The sequence below is a fragment of the Camelus ferus genome, chromosome 8 (genome assembly GCF_009834535.1).
Source record: "Camelus ferus isolate YT-003-E chromosome 8, BCGSAC_Cfer_1.0, whole genome shotgun sequence".
NCBI lineage: Eukaryota > Metazoa > Chordata > Mammalia > Artiodactyla > Camelidae > Camelus > Camelus ferus.
The window spans coordinates 27,996,702-28,013,691 of record NC_045703.1 but is presented as its reverse complement, the minus strand read 5'-3'; the positions used below and the strand labels follow the sequence as shown (position 1 = coordinate 28,013,691).

At 45.0% G+C, this 16,990-nt stretch overlaps 2 protein-coding genes and 1 long non-coding RNA gene across 7 annotated transcripts in view; 2 read left to right on the top strand and 1 right to left on the bottom strand.

Moving 5' to 3' along the window:
- Positions 1-4,928, top strand: part of RTN4IP1 (reticulon 4 interacting protein 1) — a 128,913-nt gene extending 123,985 nt beyond the window's left edge. Inside the window, exon 9 of one of the 2 annotated variants that reach the window (XM_032484620.1) lies at positions 4,800-4,928. In XM_032484620.1, the coding sequence (XP_032340511.1) occupies positions 4,800-4,907 (108 nt within the window). In that variant the 3' untranslated portion in view covers positions 4,908-4,928. The remainder of the gene's footprint in view (positions 1-4,799) is intronic. The other variant, XM_006189431.3, reaches the window with a different exon arrangement.
- Positions 4,929-6,213: 1,285 nt separating this feature from the next.
- Positions 6,214-9,790, top strand: LOC116665311. Its single transcript, XR_004321864.1, has 3 exons — positions 6,214-6,631; positions 8,663-8,753; positions 9,669-9,790. It is a non-coding gene; the product is annotated as an uncharacterized LOC116665311 (long non-coding RNA).
- CRYBG1 (crystallin beta-gamma domain containing 1) overlaps positions 7,186-16,990 on the bottom strand; it is a 180,245-nt gene continuing 170,440 nt past the window's right edge. For all 4 annotated transcript variants that reach the window (XM_032484615.1, XM_032484616.1, XM_014563250.2 and 1 more), the window contains 5 exons: positions 15,865-16,004; positions 14,453-14,576; positions 13,876-14,034; positions 12,175-12,337; positions 7,186-7,893 (listed from right to left, as the gene is read on the bottom strand). In XM_032484615.1, the coding sequence (XP_032340506.1) occupies positions 7,805-7,893; positions 12,175-12,337; positions 13,876-14,034; positions 14,453-14,576; positions 15,865-16,004 (675 nt within the window). In that variant the 3' untranslated portion in view covers positions 7,186-7,804. The remainder of the gene's footprint in view (positions 7,894-12,174; positions 12,338-13,875; positions 14,035-14,452; positions 14,577-15,864; positions 16,005-16,990) is intronic.

The window sequence follows — 16,990 nt, the reverse complement described above, 5'->3', positions numbered from 1 at the left end:
TCTCAAGATCCTGAACCAGATCACATCTGCCTTGTCAGTTGTCACATTCGCAGGTTTGGGGGATATGTGGACATTTTTGGGGACCATTATTCTGCCTACTACAATGTATAAAACATCTCAAAAGATAGAAAAGAAACTTGAAATATTGGTTGCCCCTGAGGAGGGGAACTGGATGGCTGGTGATCACATATGAGAGGGAGATTTTTGTCCCCTTTCAGCGTATGTGAGTATTGAGTATGTGTATGCCCACATGTGTTCTTCATGTAATTATTAAGGCCATTTGAGTCCATAGGTCCTAGGTGAACAGCCAGGCTTCTTGGTTGAACGATGATGTGGATATCTCAGCTTATTTATTTTAACCAGCATCAGAATAGTTCCTGTGTAACTTGTTTGAGTTTAACTCAGAACAGTTAGTGAGGGCTAGTGGGCACAGTGCTTCATCCAGTGGGCTGTGGAGAGATGCACTGGCCACTCGGCCACACTGAGTTACTCTCCTAAGCTGTGCTGTCCATCAGAACTTCCTGAAGTGATGGAAATGGTCTCCATGTCTAATGTGGTAGCCACTAAGCCGCACATGGCTATTAAACACTTGAAATGTGACTATTGCAACTGAGGGGCCAATTTTTTTTTAAGGAGCTAAATTTTTTATTTTATTTACTTAATTAGTTTAAATGTAAATAGCCACAAGTGGCTCTAGGCTACCATTTTGGACAGAGCAGCTTTAGAGAAGAAGGTAAGAAGTTCTGAGGCAGATGATTTCCCAGATCCCTCTTGGGATGGTTGGGCCCTAGTTTTGCAATGAATTATATTTCCAAACTTTAAGCTCCTTATTTGCAACTGGATTGTTTTCTTCCCTAGGAAGAATGTCATGGTTAGGGACTAAACCTAAATCCCTCAGACACTAGGAGGGCGTTATCTTGCCAGATGTGGCAGGTACCTCATAGCCTTCGTGCTGATGAAGTTTTTCATATGCCGCTAAAATCGTTTCTGTGGGGAGACGCCAGCTGAGTTTCTCCTCTCACCTTTGGGCTGGAAGGAGTGCCTTTTCTCAGGGGAGCCTAGGGACAGGTCCTGAATGCTTCCAGAATGGGCATATTTACTCCCTTGGAGTGTACCCCACCCTCTACCTCCCCTCTCACCACTGTCTTTTGGTCTTGAGTTTTCCGTCTGGGGCCAGGAAGTTCCAGAAATAGCAAGTCTGAGCAAAGGCAACCTCTCCCCTTTGTCTTCTTCATTTCTCTTTAGTTTACATCCCCTTCTTCCCCTTTCCCCAAGCTTGGAAATTCCCAGCTACTGCAGAGCTCAGGGTCATCTAGGAGGCAGTGCTGGAGTGGTGGTCCTACCGCCTCTACCCTGGGGCCCTGGGCCCATGCACAGGTGTGTGGACTGGGACTCATGCTAGGGGCCCTTAGGTCTCCCTGGGTCTCTGTCATCTGTCTCCTCACACTCCCGACCTTCTGAGATCAGTTTCTGTGCCCAGTGGAGCCTGAGGCCAAGGTCTGGGAAGAGGTGGACAGACTCAGGCTTCCCTCCCCAAAATGCCCCCAGACCCTGTGATGATGATAGCTGGGAGTCCAGGACCCTCACTTCAGCTTCTCTGCTAAAAGCTCTGACCTTGCATTTAGCACTTCCCCATGTGCTTCAGTTTCCTAATCTATCCAGTGGTCTCTGCTCAGTGGTTTCCATCACCTTAAAGCTCGTCTGTTCTCTGAGTCTCACGGGAGAGCAGGGATGGAGGGAGAGCCCTGCCTGCTGCCCTGCATGCCTGGGGACGGCCTGGCCCCACTGGCGCTCTCGTGCTCCTGGGGTGAAGGGCTTCTTTCCTCTTCTCCCTCAGAGACAGGGAGGGATTCTGCCTCAGGGCCAAGGAGGCTGGCTCAGCGCCGGTGAGCTGCAGTATTCCGAGGCCGCACTGGAGAGGTGGAGGTCCCTGTTGTCCCTGTTCTCACAGAAGTGGTGTCAGGCAACCCTGGGGCCTGGCTCTACATAGCCTTGGTTTAGGAAAGGTGAGGCACAATCTGGGGAACCCCAGTTGGGGTCCAAGGCTGGAACAAAAGCTGCGAGCCCCATTCGGCCGTGTAGCTGGCAAGGGTGGTGTCGGGCCCACTGCTTTATACCAGGCTCCCCGTGCCGGGTGGACTGCAGCAGTGTCATCACATAGTATCCCCACCTCCCTGGGAGTAACCTTTCTTTCCCCTCTCTGGGTTTTCACCCTGATCCCTTTTCCATCACAAACACGCATTCTGGGTCTGCTGTGCGGCTGTGCACAGACGCTGCCTCATTATCCCCTTAATCTCCGTTTGCTGTCACATAGTCAGCCAACAGTGGCATTTGCCTGCCTGTTAACTGAAAGCCTTTTCTGCCATTGTCACTTACGGGAAGAGCTGAATGCCCATTATGCCAGTCAGCCCTCTGGGATTAGTCGCCACAATAGGCCTGAGCAGCCAGATGAAAGTGTGCCATCCTGCGGGCTGCCTGTGTCATCAGTTCAGGGTCTGTGTCTGCGGGCAGGTTCTAAAGATGGGCCAGGGCAGTTCATTCTGGAGTGGGGCAGGTGGAGTCCCAGTTCCTCCGTGACCTCTGGAACGCTGCCACTGTGTTCTTGTTCCTGGTGTCCAGCGCTCAGTGGATGTGATTGCCTCCTTTCTTCCCTTGGTTCTCTCTCCAGTGCCTGCTTCGTGTCCCTGCTCTGCATTCGTCCCTGGCACTTGAAGGTAGACACTTAGTCCCTGTGTAGTGGATGAGTACGTGCATGATACAAGTTAGGAACCCTAAGCATAAGGCAGAAGGCTGCAGTGATTCCTGCCATGAAGTGTAGAAAACTCAGCTGAGAAGCTGATTTAAAATGCCTTGTCTCCACCCTACCCCTAGAGATTCTGATTTAGTTGCTCTAACAGATCAAAGACTGCATTTTAAGCACGCATTCAGGTAATTTTTCAGGTAATCAGCATCCAAAAAGCCATGTCCCAGTGTCTGGAAGGAGAGGGATAGGTTCAGGTTTCGGTGGGACGTGCAGGGAACAACTCAGATGCATTCCAGTCTTTTACCAGACAAAGCAGTAGGTTTCCTTTAATAAGTCAGCTTAGACCTGTTCCGTTCACAGCCTTGAGCGAGGCTGAAGTCATGCTCAGCCTGCTAGGGAGGACCATGGTTACTAGTCAGCGATGCAGCCAGAGGTGCAGATGGGAGGGGGGCGTAGAGACCACACATCTGCCATCTCAGTGGCCTGGAGACTGGATCCCCAGCCGGCCTGGTCCCTTAGCACGAGGCAGGCCAGCTGAGATGCAGGCTGTGATAAATCATTATAATCTTTAGCTATCTTTCCCTCCCCTTAAGATTTTAGTAGATGTAGAAAGCAGCTGACGATACACGAGAGGCTTAGTGCATAGTGGTGAGAGCATGGGCTCTGGCACAGACTGCATCCTGCCTTAGCAGTTATGTGACGTTGACACACAGTGAGGAGCTGTTACTTTTATTATGAGCTCGTTGTGGTTTGTGGGTAAAAAGGAGAAGGGAGCATTCGGAGTCTGAGATGCATATCAGGCAGCAGGGCTGTGAAATTCGCGCAGGAAGCAGGCCCACCAGGTGCGTCTGAACACAAGAGCACTCACTTCTTCCTCTTGTAAAAAGGAAAAGGGTCGCAAAGTGTAGGCTTAATCCTTCTGTCAATGTGTCCCTGCCTGCAGAGCTGTGGGAGGCAGTCCACTGAAATACCCAGTGGAGAGTTACTGATTTCTGCCTGAAGTTTTGGAAAGGACACGTTCAGTTGGATTTGTGCGTGGGGAGAGAGGTTGCTAACTGGACCACGTTTCAAAAGGAGTTTGCTGGCAGTACTAATGATACAGTAAAAAGAACCAGCAACATTTGAGCCTTTATGAGCTGGCTGAGGCAGCATTCCTGTAAATTCTAACTAGCTGCTCTGCTGCTTAGCAAAGCCCCCGGGGCCGCCCCAGCCAGAGATGGGCCCAGAGAGCCCCCAGAAGACACTTGCTCCCCAGTTATCTTATTGGTGTTCATCTAAGTGACATTTATTAAGCCTCCACTGCATGCCTTGCACTGCGCTGGGTACAGGGGTTACAAAAGGTAGCCTGTACCGCAGGTGCTCTGAGATTTGCCAAATCTCAGAGATATGCCAAACATTTAGCAAATTAAAAAAAAAAAAAGCCCCTTTTCTGGGCACTGCCTGTGCAGGGCCCACGGGGATACATACAGCAAGAACCTGGGATGCCCCTTTGGCAGTGACCACGTGGGACAGGGTGGCTGAGATGTGTACTCAGCTGTAACAGGCAGTCTGTGAGGAGGGCCACTCAGCTCCGCAAGGAGAGAACACACTGCAGACTTGCGGGGTCAGGAGGGTGGTGTGAGCCTGGGGCCGGCGCGCAGGGGAAGCTGCAGAGGAGAGGCACACGTGTGCTAAGCTCGGACCCTGACAAGTAGTCCATTTTGGTAAAGCGTGGCGCCTGCCAAGGGCTGAGGTTGGGATGGTGGTGGCCTCCGGATGCCAGCCTTGGGAGCTGCTGAAGGGCCCTGTGTAGGAGAGTGACAGGACAGCTAGAGCGGGAGCAAGGCTGAGCCCGGCCGAGTTGGGCTGTGCGCACAGGAGCTACAGGGGCGGGAGAAGCAGCAGGGCGGCCGCCGTGGTGCCACCGCCGCCGTGAGCACCTGACCTGGGGACGCCACCCAGGGCCGAGACAGACCAGCCTGGGCTGACATCGTGAAGAAACTAATTACAGATGTCATCTGCCTTGAACGATGCAGGTTTCCTCACCCACTCGTCAACTTATTCTTGTGTTTTACAGATTCAGCCAGTTATTGAAAAGACCTTTCCTTTCTCTAAAGTTCCAGAAGCCTTCCTGAAGGTAGAGAGAGGACATGCACGAGGAAAGACCGTAATTAACGTTGTTTAAATAAATTCTCAGTTTGGTGACTGCTGGCTCCCTTATTTGGTGAGTGCCTGCGGGCCCCAGCTTTTTCCTAGCCATCCCTTTCCAGGTTAGACTGTAAGTTCCATGATACAAGTTTAAAAAACACACCTTTTTGCCAGTTATTTCCCGTCTTCTGATCCAAGCACAGAGATTGATTTTCCAGCCACACCCACACCCGGCCCTGCCCAGGGTGCTTTCTCGTGTCGCCTGTCCTGACACAGCCACGCTCTCCTGTTTGCTGCGAGGTCCTCGGTGCCAGGTGCCAGGTGCCAGGTGCCAGGGATCCAAAATAAGAACACGCTGTGAAAACATCCACACTGGGACTTTGTAAGTCAGTGAAAGGCGCCCGTTTTTTTTGCAAGCTGTTCTTTCACACCAGATTTGCAGACTGTCGTGGCACCTTCTGTTCTAATAGCTCAAACTCTGTTTTATCATTTTAGTATTTGTGAGAGATTAAAACTTCCAGTGCATGGATGACAGCATGAAGAGCTTATTTAAAGCTAATTCCTTCTTAGATTCATGAATCAGTGAGCACATGTCAAAGTGGCCAAGGTTTCCTTTGATTTTTGTTCCTCTGCTCTGATGTGGTCGTAACAGCCATCAGCACTCTGAGTCTAACAGCGTCATATATAAAAATCTGGCTGGTGATTTGGTTGTTTACTCTCGTAGAAAATGAAAGATGATGTTAAAGTTTCTAACTTTTTAAAACCTTTACTTTTGCCTAAGGGCTAGGCCTCTTTCAACACCTGAAACGTGTCTCTGAGGCTTTTTCCATGGAAGTTACAGCCATTCCCTTGGGGCTCAAAGTTCTCCAGCTTCTGACCATAAATTCTTGCATGTAGGTGTCTGGCCAGTGGGCCCCACCTTTGTCTGTGCCCCTCATTCACGCACAGTCAGCGCTCAGTCTCATTGCTGCGCGTTAGAGACCGGCGCTGAGCTCTGACGCAGGCCTGTTCAGGTGCCTGTCTGCTTGGTTTACTCCTGCTAGCCACTCGTTTGGTCGTGTGTTAGATGAGGGCTTTTCTCTAGAATTGTGGTCTCATGAGTACAAATTTACCTCAAAAGAAAGAAAAGGTTTTTCAGTTGTGAATACAGCCACTTTTGACTTCCATCTGAACGATCTTAGCTCTTTTTCTTGAGGGCTCCCAGGCGGTGGTGAGGGGCATAACTCTTGAGGGAAGACCTCACTTACCCTCATGTCCACCCTCAGACAAGTGGAGTGCGCCCTTTCACCGCCGAGTCTGGAGAGACAGGAGCCCACTGTTTCTCTGCCCCTATTCCAGCACCCAAAACCCGCCTCGTCGGATCAGGCGTTTGTTTCTAACCTGCCAGCGGGCCCTCTGTGAAGTGTTATGAGGGCTGCTGCGTGGACTCTGAGATACGGTGAACCAGGCAAGTTTAGTCAAGAGGTAAATTCAACACGTCTCACCCAGCACACCGTGCTGATGTGCACAGGGCCTCAAATCAGAACAAGACGGACGTGTTGGCTGTTGTTGGACGTGTGCAAACATGACTTAAACTGAGGATAAACTACCCTGATGACGGTAAGTGCCTACCACGGACTCTGGAGGATGGACATGGTACCACTGGGAGCACACTGGAAGAGATGAACAGGAAACAAGATTTGTTCTTCCTGTGATAGGAGCGCCAGCACTCAGTGACGAGGACAACGAAATGAGGACAAAAAGAGGAAGAGTGCATTCAAGGTACGTTGAGCAATTTTGTTCACACTAGAGTCACTGTCTGAACAGCAGCAGGTGGGCCGGTGAGCGTGCTGTCAGCAGCTCAGCGTTCGCAAGTCGCTGAAATGCTTGCTGCAGTTCAGGGCTCTGAGTGCTAAGGTTTGGGCAACAAGCATTGCGGGAGGCCGCCTTCCCTTCACTTTCTGGAGAGAAGTGCTGGCCATCCTCTTGAACCTTCCACACCTCTCGTTTCTGCTTCCAGCAGTAAGTGAGCTGAGGCTGCTCCCCCAGCAGTCACTCCCGGTGCCGGGCCAGGGAGCATCACAGGGAGGCAGCCCCGTGCAGGCCTTGTGCCAGTGCAGCTGGACAGAAGGGCCGGAGACTAGGCTCAGTGACCTGCGGTTAGCCAAGGACTGCACCACATTGCTTCAGAACTAGTGAGTTAGGTCACGGTAATACTGGTCCAGTAGCTTCTGTGAGAAGAGCATTAACAACACTCTTGTGTGACATTCCAGGGCAGCCCAAGGGTGAGCTAAAATCATCCAAATTCTGCTAATAAATGTTAGCAGACATGGATGTGAAATCTTATAAATTTACTAATTTTAATATTAACAGAAAAATCATACTTTGTTCACTTATTCAGTCCCTCGTAGATAAGGCTTTCCCCACTGTGCTATACAGTGTAATTAATGAATCCAGAAAATAGAAGGTCAAGGACCAACATTACAGGCCTAATTATTTCTTCTCAGATGCTAAACAGTCTCCCACCTTATAAATGTGAGCTTGTATCCTCCCCTTTAAAGTGTAAGGGACTTGTAGGTCCCTAAAGTCAGTTAAGTTGGTGCCTGTTCTCTTCTCAAATTATTTCCAAAAATAGTGAAAGATGTGTTTGATCTTAAAGTTTTGATACAACTTTTTTTTTAAAGCTGCTAATGCAATCTGTTTAAGCAGCTACTGAAAGGAAATGGAAGGCAAGAAATGAAAGGAGGACAAATAATTGGTTTAAAACAATTACAGCCTTTTGAGAAGATGAGCAGTTGTCCTGGTCACAGCAGCATGATTCACGAGTGAATTTAGGGTTGTTGAGGGAGCAGGTCCACTTTCTCGGTGCTTCTGTCGGCAGTCTTTTCTTCTTTTATTTAAATAAGGCAGCTGGGAGACCTCCAGAGGTATTCCTCTTGCACTCCTCATTCAGGTCTACAGGACCATGGCTTCCCACACTTGTGTTAACTTCTCCTTGTTGACAGTGTTGAGAATAAGGTGATTTTGATCATACTGTGTGCCGCCTGAAAGGAAAGGAGAATAGTAAGAGGAAGTGTGCCCGTGTGAAGGGGCCACAGCGGACAGTTTATCACAATACAAGTATAAGCAAGGTGCGGTGCTAGTGCCTCAAGGAAACAGAGCAGGGAGGAAAGCCCAGAAACGCACCCGAGGGCTGCGAGGCTTGACCTGCCATGGGGTAAAGTGTTAAAACCTCATTATACAGCATCAGCAGCTCCACACGGATGACGTACCTCCCGAGGCTCCTTTTCCTACTCAAGTCTAAGAAGCTAGTCCATGGTCACTCTTGATCTGTCTGAAATTGGAGGGAACAGGAGACAATGTGGAGGACAAAGGAGCAGAGAGACGTGACATACATTAAGCGGTGGGATGGCGGATTTGAGGTACCAGTGAGGAAGACGCAGGCAGGCCTGAGAGCAGTGGAAAGGCTGTCAGATGGAGTTTTGCATAAACAATGGCTATAGCAGGTCACAGAGGAGGTTTGAGCGGCACCAGAAGTATGGACAGGGCAGCACTCCCACTTCTGGGAACCCACAGGCTGTGGTGTGTTCAAATTCAGAGCATTTAAGATGCTAAGTTCCACGAGACTGTAAAACTAGTATGCTTTCCATAAACTCCCTTTCGCCACAATACATTCCAAGCGTGCTTACTAGATATTTCAGATTCGTAAGTGTTAAAAATACCCCCTTGGCCTCTTCATTCAATAGAGAAGTATCATTAACAAAACAAAGGGTCATAGGACTTTTTTCCAGTGTGGACTTTTTTTCCTTTCAGAGACCTTATCCTTTTTCAGCATAAGCCTCTGCACCAAGGTTAGATCACCAAGGACTCCATTAAAATCAGAATCCGTTCATCCAGATGCAGGGTAAGTGTGACTAGTATTGAAATCATACTGCGGCCCCAGGCCAAGAAGAATTAAATTCTTACTCTCTTTTAAAGCATTTACAAAACATCCAGAAGGTCAGAAAACTTACACAGCAGATTTTGGTGGTCACCTCTCATGCCCCCACCCCCTTGTAAGTGGTTAATTGTCACTGATGGTTGAGAGCCTCCACACAGCTGGAGAGGACGGGCCAGAAGGGCACCGTGCCCTGGGCCTTTTATGCATAAGTTTGCAGTGCAAATGGAAGTTGCCCACCGAGACACACACGATATATATATTCCAAGGAGATTTAAGGAAGTACTGTCTTAAGGTCACAATGTCTTTTTTTATTCTTCAGTGTCTTCTTTATTCAAGATTATAGTATCTTAAACATACTTTCTGTGTATATTACATCCTAATTCTAATCAGAGTCATGAAGACTAGAAAGTTCTTGGAAATAATCTGAATACTTCTGCCTTTGGGGAGAATTAAAATCACCCCAGACTTGTGACATTTTTTAAAGTGAGCTTGAGTCAGCTTCCACTGCTGACTGACATCATATATGTGGTCTGGAATACTACATGGATGTCTACAAACTCCAGGTAGTTTAAAATAAATCTTATGGTAATATTAGTAAGTAACAAATAGTTGAAGAGTTGTAGCTAATGAGAGTCACAGTCTCCTATTAAGTGTCCCAACGAGAGAGGTTTCCTGTGTCCCTTGCACTGTATGTGAAGTGTGTGGCCCTACTCTCGCACGTCCACAAGATGGCAACATTCTCCCACAAGCTGAGAAATTCAAATTCAGTTTAGCAAGACATCATGCTTCTGCAGCTACCAGACTAGATATACTGAGTTCAGATATACAGAACAGCATCATTACTCCAAAGGCGTTGGACTAATTTATAATGCATTTTAGGAAGTGACCTTGGAGCTTTAAAGCAAAGCCCTAAGGAGGAAGCTTTCTCCCTGTCAACGGCCAGTGTAGCAGTGGGGAGAAATCCTACATGCCTGGAGATTCTAGAATGTAAGCTCTCTGAAGCCAAGGTAGGATCCTTTTTTTCCCCCCACTTTGGTACCCCCAGTGTCTAGCACAGAGCCTGTCACATAGTGAGTGCCCAGTAAACACGTGTTGAAAGAATAAAAGAAATGCTCTAAGAGACTAGCTCATGAGGATTATAACACTGATCTTAACCATGGACACAGAAAGCTGATCACATTTTAAGAAGCATGAGTCCATGTCTTCCCCAAAATCCATGTTTCCAATTTAGTCTAGTCACATTTCTTTGGCATCTCTGGAGGTTTTGAAACTCTATCTTGTATAGACTAAGGAGCTCCAGCTCAACAAGTTGATCAAAGTAAGAATTAAGAAGGCAACATTAAGAAGGGGAGGGAATAGCTCAAGTGGTAGAGCACAAGCTTAGCATACAGAAGGTCCTGGGTTCAATCCCCAGTACCTCCTCTAAAAATAAATAAGTAAATCTAATTACCTCCCCCCACCAATATAAATAAGTAAGTTAATTAAAATTATAAAAGAAATTTTAAAAAAATTAAGAAAGGTTTGGGTCAGTGATTAATGCTTTTTAATGTTTTTATCAAAGTATAATTGATTTACAATGTTGTGTTAGTTTCAGGTGTACAGCAAAGTGATTCAGTTATACATATATTCTTTTTCAGTTTCTTTTCCATTATAGGTTATTACAAGATATTGAAGTGTCAGTGATCCTTCACAGTTTGAACCTCAGGTTGAGCATTTATGAAGTGGGTATTTTGCTTGTGTACATATTGACAAATCTGTTGTACCAAATACACAATGTTAAGGAGGTATGTTAGATCCAAGGGCCCTGCTCACAGTTCATGTAGTGTATGATTTGGGGGCCCCATCCAGCCTAGAGTTAGATAATGCTTTGTGGTGCTTTCTAAATGTAGTGCCCTCCCTTTGCCTCAGTAAGCTTCGTTAGCTTGCATGTCAGCACCATTCTGCTCCCTGGGTTCTTTGTGAATTCTAATCTCTCCCCATCTGGAGCTCATCCAGAAGTGCCAGCCCCTTCTGTCTCTCAGGCAGTCACCAAAGCCCCGGATGAAATGTTCAGGCTTATTCTCCTTCCACAAAAGTCACTTGTTCCTTTACCCCTGTATCTTGATTTTGGCCTAGAGCCTTAAGTAAAGTTGAACAAACTTTCTAGCCATGACTTAAAATGGCGTGTGTAGTATAGTATAGTTTAACTGTATTTATAAACATCATCACACTGGTCTTCCTGATAGGGAATATAATGTCTCTGTTAATAATTTAAAGCAAAATTACCCCAGATGAATAAAACACACTATATTTGCTTGTCAGCAGCAGTAACAGTTCACTGAATTCCCCTGTCTCCGTTAGGTCATTTTTTGTTTTATATTTTAACATTATCAGCAATGGTTCTCCTAGAGGGGTGGCGTGGGCATCACCTGGAACTTGTTAGACAAGCAGATTCTTGGGCCCTACCCTAGAATCAGAGCCTCTGAGGGTGGGGCCCAGCAGTTTGGGGTTTGTTTTTTTGGAGGGAGAGCTAATTAGGTTTACTTTTATTTATTATTAATTTTTTTTAATGGAGGTACTGGGGATTGAACCCAGGACCTCTTGCATGCTAAGCACTCTACCACTGAGCTCTGTACTCTCCCCCCAACCCCACCCATCTGTGTTTTAAGGAGTCCTCCAGATAATTCTGATGCAGATGAGAGTTTGGGAACCACTGGCTTAAATTTATTTGTTCTTCCCCAAGCACCATCAGTTTGCTCTGGATTAACTTCATCAAACAAATGTTCAGCTGAAATCCTGGGTGTGTTGTTTGTTTTAATTCCTTTCAGTCTTAACATCTTTACAGTGAATGGTTACATGCATATACATGAGAACCATCAACTATACTACGTGAGTATAACTTGTGATTTTTAGTCTAACACTGTTGTAAGAAGACGAATGGTTTAAAGTCAGCGGAGGCCCAGATACCACTTCAGCACTTGCGGTGTGAGATCATGGCCAAACAGATTAATTCCTCTAAGTCTGTTTTGAGGCTATAACACAGGCCTATTACTGCTGCTGTGAAGATCATGTGAAATGACGTATGCACAGTGTCCAGCACTGTGGCTGGCACACAGGGAGGGATCACTTAACAGTGCACTCACCATTCTCAAAAGTAAAGACCAGTTAGATAAACAAGGACCTACTGTACAGCACAGGGAACTATATTCAATATCTTGTAATAACCTATAATGAAAAAGAATCTGAAAAAAATATATGTACATAACTATCACTTTGCTGTACAACTGAGACTAACACAACATTATAAGTCTACTGTACTTCAATTTAAAAAAATTTTAAGTGAAGAGTAGATTTTTAGTTAGCTAAAGAAAGACACAACAAAGAAAATAACAGAAATGATCCTTACCTTTGATATCTAAAACTAAATTGGGCTTCAACCTGCTGTAGATCCTGCCATCAGACTTCATGCTCCAGAACTGACTGTCGACATTCTGTTCCAGTGCCAGACCCAGTTTAGAGCCGGAAGTCACGAGGCTCCCCACGATGGTCAGGCAGCAGTCTTCTGCTATCTGCTTCGTGGAAATGACAAGGTATCTTAGAGGTGGCTGGATACACATTCAAGTACCACTGTGATCAGTTCCCTGTTTATTTTTAAAGGTATCTTAGCTCCTGGCTGCACTTACCCCGCCACGAGGTATTTCAGCCTTCAGCCAGGGTAACTGGGCTCAAACCATTTCAGATGGCATGAGTGATGGAGAGTTCTCAATTCTTGTCCATTATAGAAGACTTATGCCCTTTGTGAGGCTCTCAGTCTCAAAGTAAGGGAAGCTGTAGATGACTCAAAAGTGCCCAGAAATGACTGTGATGTGAGGCTGGGTCTGTAGCTCAATCTCCCCCACCCCTGCTCAGCCTGAGCCTTCTGGCATATGACTGCATCTCTGATTTTGAAGGCTGTTGTAGTACTGAAGTTGCTAAAAGGGCATTTTATCATTTTAAAACTTGAAATTCCATTTATTAATTTCTCTTGAATTCCTTCATGAGAAGTGTCAAATTTTCTAAAAAGGCATGCCATCCAAATATAAAAAAAGAACTACAAATGCAGTGGAGTATGTTCTAATGCAAAGCTTTTATGGGGCCTTCTATGAAGCGAAACTACCCTTACTGTATGAACACGGTAAGCCAGTCATGTTCACGTGACATTGACACATTGCTATAGGAAATGCTTATGGAATGAGAACCAGCCTGTACTGAGATAAAAGGATTATGATAATACCGCTGAAATGTTCATTAGAAATAATTGCTGAAAGACACCATTTTCTTAAATTAAGATAATTCAAAGGCAGAAATTGGCTTTTTTTTATGCTTCTGAAACAGTTAACATCTATTTCTCACGCTGTTTCTTCTATGCAAGTCTAAATAGTACTTCTGTTTACTGAAAGGATGCTTCTCCCTCAAGCACAACAGACCCAGTTAACAAGTTGTACCTCCTTTTTCACAAGGCTGTATGCCTTCTGCTGACTCATGGGGCAGCAAGATTTTAAAAAATCAGTAACAGACAGTCAAGCCCATAAAATCAGAGTTAAAAAGAATATCCACAACAGAAGTGTGAGCTTCTCTCATAAAATCTTACTACATTCAGTTTTTAAATGTATGTTATGGCAGGAGTGATAGGAGGGAGACGGGCCATTTTCCACTTTATAAGGTGTGGCAATTAGGAAATGGACTATATTGTACGCGGGGTGGCATCTCTTCACCCTTCATCCTAGTCTGTGGGGTCCTCCAGAAGGGAAACTGAGAGTCATCTGTGTTGATAACGATGGGGCTTATAGAAATAAGCCATAACAAGTAGGTTAAGGAGAAAGGGCAGGGTAACACAGACACCTCCTTTTTCTATTACTGTGTGTAAATCATGTGTAAATACTCTGTCTTAGATCAGTGCTAGATTTACCTCCCATTTTAAGCTCCTAGACTGGTTCTATCAGAGCTAAGAAATATATTCATGAAAAATCTTCCAACTTTCTGAAAGTCCTCCATCAGGAATGGTGAAACAGCACCTACTCAAAGGAATATGCTACCTTAGACCCCTGTCTACATCCTAAAAACTCACCCTGCATTTGATGCACCCTTCTTGATAAATCCAGATCTGATCATCAGCACCGACATCCTCCATGACCTGTATTCTGAGAAGCTTCAGATCCTCTAAGTTTCCATTGGTTGACATGAATAACCCTGTTTCTTTGTTTCGAAGTCTGAAATAAATTCGTTTCTAGAAGACAAAAACCCAGGAATTGTCATATCCAAGTTGTACTTTAGAAGCACTGAACGAGCATCAGCAGCAGGGGCAGAATCCAGGGTGACGCTGGAGTAGGGATAATTGCTCTACCCAGGAGTTTCAGAGGCTGTAGAATTTTCTCAACGAGAAGATGCCTGGGGCAGAGAGCTCGCCTGTGGACACCCAGGGCTTGAGATACACCACGTTTTGATGTCAAGTGTGATAACACTTGTGACAGCAGTCACAACCTCTTAGCGCCAGAAACACGCCCCAATTCAGAAATTCTCAGGGTGGAGGATGAGGGCGGAGGCCAATTTCAAACTTAAAATTGAAACTAAAAAGTTGAATTACATGTATTTAAAAAAAAAAGATTTCAGAGACGAGTCTGTTGAAAGCACGGAGAAGAAAATACCTGAACAAAAGGTCGCAGAGAACCTATTTGGCGACAGCCACTGAATTCATACCAGTTAGGCACTTCAGCTGGTGACAGCAGGAACTGTCTGCCTCTGTAATTGGCGTATTCATAAGTCACCCATCTGGAAACAAAGGAGAAAACAGCAGTAAGGGGCGATATCCATTTGACAACAGGCCCCAAGTGCATCTGCAGAGTGCTTCAATTTTTAGACTGTTTTTTATACTTTAAAGGAGGAGGAAGCTACTTTATTTCCAAAACACTCAAAAGCACCCCTTTATTGACAAATAACAAATTCTTGACATATGAGTATTTATGCCCCAGAGTTCCATTCTTGAAGAGAAGTAGGTGAGTTTTTTTTCTCTATAAGGCAGTGATCTGGAGAGTCTTTCAGCAGGACAGCCAAGTACTTCCTATGAGCTTCACATTAAACATCTTCACTTGCATTAATGGACCTTTATTTAGTGGCTCATGGAAAGTGCTATATAAAGGTTAGTTAGATATCAATGAAAAAATAATGAAGTTTTGTTTAAAATGAGAGTAACCTTCCTCAGTCCAGAAAACTGCTGAAGATAGGTCTCTTCCGCTCAGACTGCTGGTGCCCACACCTGAGAGGTGGGTTCCAACACAGACTGGCATGCAAGCAAGCCAGCAGCCTTCCTCTCTGGGTGATGTGTTACATCAAGGACGAATGTTCTCTACTTTTAATCCTGGAACTCTAAAATGTTAACCTTCTTAGCCATTTTATCATAAAAACAAAATATTAATTAAAACCTGTTGGAAGAAAAAAATCAGGCATAATTCTGCCACCCTGATAATCCTTATGTTTCTAAAATAGCTCTAGTCCCCCCCACATTTGATGCATACAGGTAACTATACCTGTTGTTTTTGTGAAAGAAATACTTTCTTAAAAACATTACAATTGATTATTCCTTACTCATTTTTATATCTTAATTTCAAAATTATTCAAAGTTGAGGAATATCTTCTGTTGACCTTTAATCATTTTGCACAGCATCTGCTGGTCAATCTTAGCCAAAGGAAAATCCCAAACCTTACTACCAAATCAAAGGACTTGATCTTTCAAAGGAATAAGAAAAATCGGCTCTTTCCTACTTGCTTAACAGATTCACTGAGCACTGGTTTGCAAAGCATTCGCCTAGGAACCTTGAGAGATGTTCAAGACAAAGTCCTTACCTTCAGTAAACTAAAAATCTGGACGAAGAGATAAGGCCCACACATGGCTTTTCCCAGTGGGAGAAGTATACTCTGAGGGAGCATAAACACCAAGCCTTACAGAAAATAAGGGGCTATATGACAGTTTGGTTAAGGTAACGTAGGCGGGGAAGAAATATGATCAAACTTAATTTTTAAAATCTATTTTACTGAATAAGCAAGTAGGTAACTCACTTACATGCCACCAATCACCTGAACAGAGCGAATGTGTGTGTTGAATCCTAGGGACTGGAGATTAACTACTTCTGCATTAAGTTCAAACTTTTTTCCTTTGAAGTCTTCTCTTTCAAAGAGAAGAATTGTTGGTTCAGAAAATTCCTGTTTAGGAACAAAAACAATGATCTATTACTCATCTTTGATAATTATTTGAACTTATTTAAAAATCACCTTGTTACAAGGACAAAGCACAAGATCTGGCCAGATTTGGTCTGTTCATAAACTCCCTTTCCCAGAAAGTCTGGCTGCTTATACTCCAGAGCTAAAGAGAGGGGAGAGGGAGGACAGGAAGTTTTTGCACCGCAAAGAAAGCCAGGGCCGTACATAGTGTTACAAACCAGGGGGAACTCTCCCAGGAATAAAGGAATAGGTATATATGCCAGGATTACCGATTCTAAGAGGATTTATTTTCAACTTTGCTGTTTTCTGTTGGGATAAGGAGAGGCTGGAAAGGCATGAATGAAGAAGGTCGGGGGCCATGGTGATCTTTGGGGTCTAGCAGTTACTTGCCTAAACAAGGAATCTTCCTCTTGTATGCACTTTCAAATGTCTTTTTTGTTATTAACTGTCAGTAAGAGTGATTCTGTGTACTTATGCTCCCAAACTTCCTGTAGGAATAATTGTTAGGACGAGAGGAAAAAAACAGGATGGAAGCCCCATGTTCAAATGGTCATTTATTTTAAAGAGGGCAACAGCACAGAAATCCACTGATTTTTCAGAAAAATGAAAAGTTGGTAGCTTATGCTTGTTTTTTAAATTACAGACCCTTATGACCCTAGGCTAAGCTCTAATGATAATAATCCTAAAGTCATAAATGATACATCAAAAATCCCCTACCTGCTTCAAGCTCTGTGGCAAGGGTGCGGCATCTTACTGCCTCATTTATTTGGATGTGCCCTGACGTGTAGAAGGATCTTGAAACATCAAGTTATTGGGCAGAGGTGGTTTTATGGTCTAGGAATTAGGTTATACAAAACATACAAGAAGGAAACGACAAAAGTTGTAGCAGTATTACTCCTCTGCACTTTTACTGCTCTCCACTGAGACGGCATGCCAGAGATGTTCAGAGCACCCTAACCTAGTGGCAG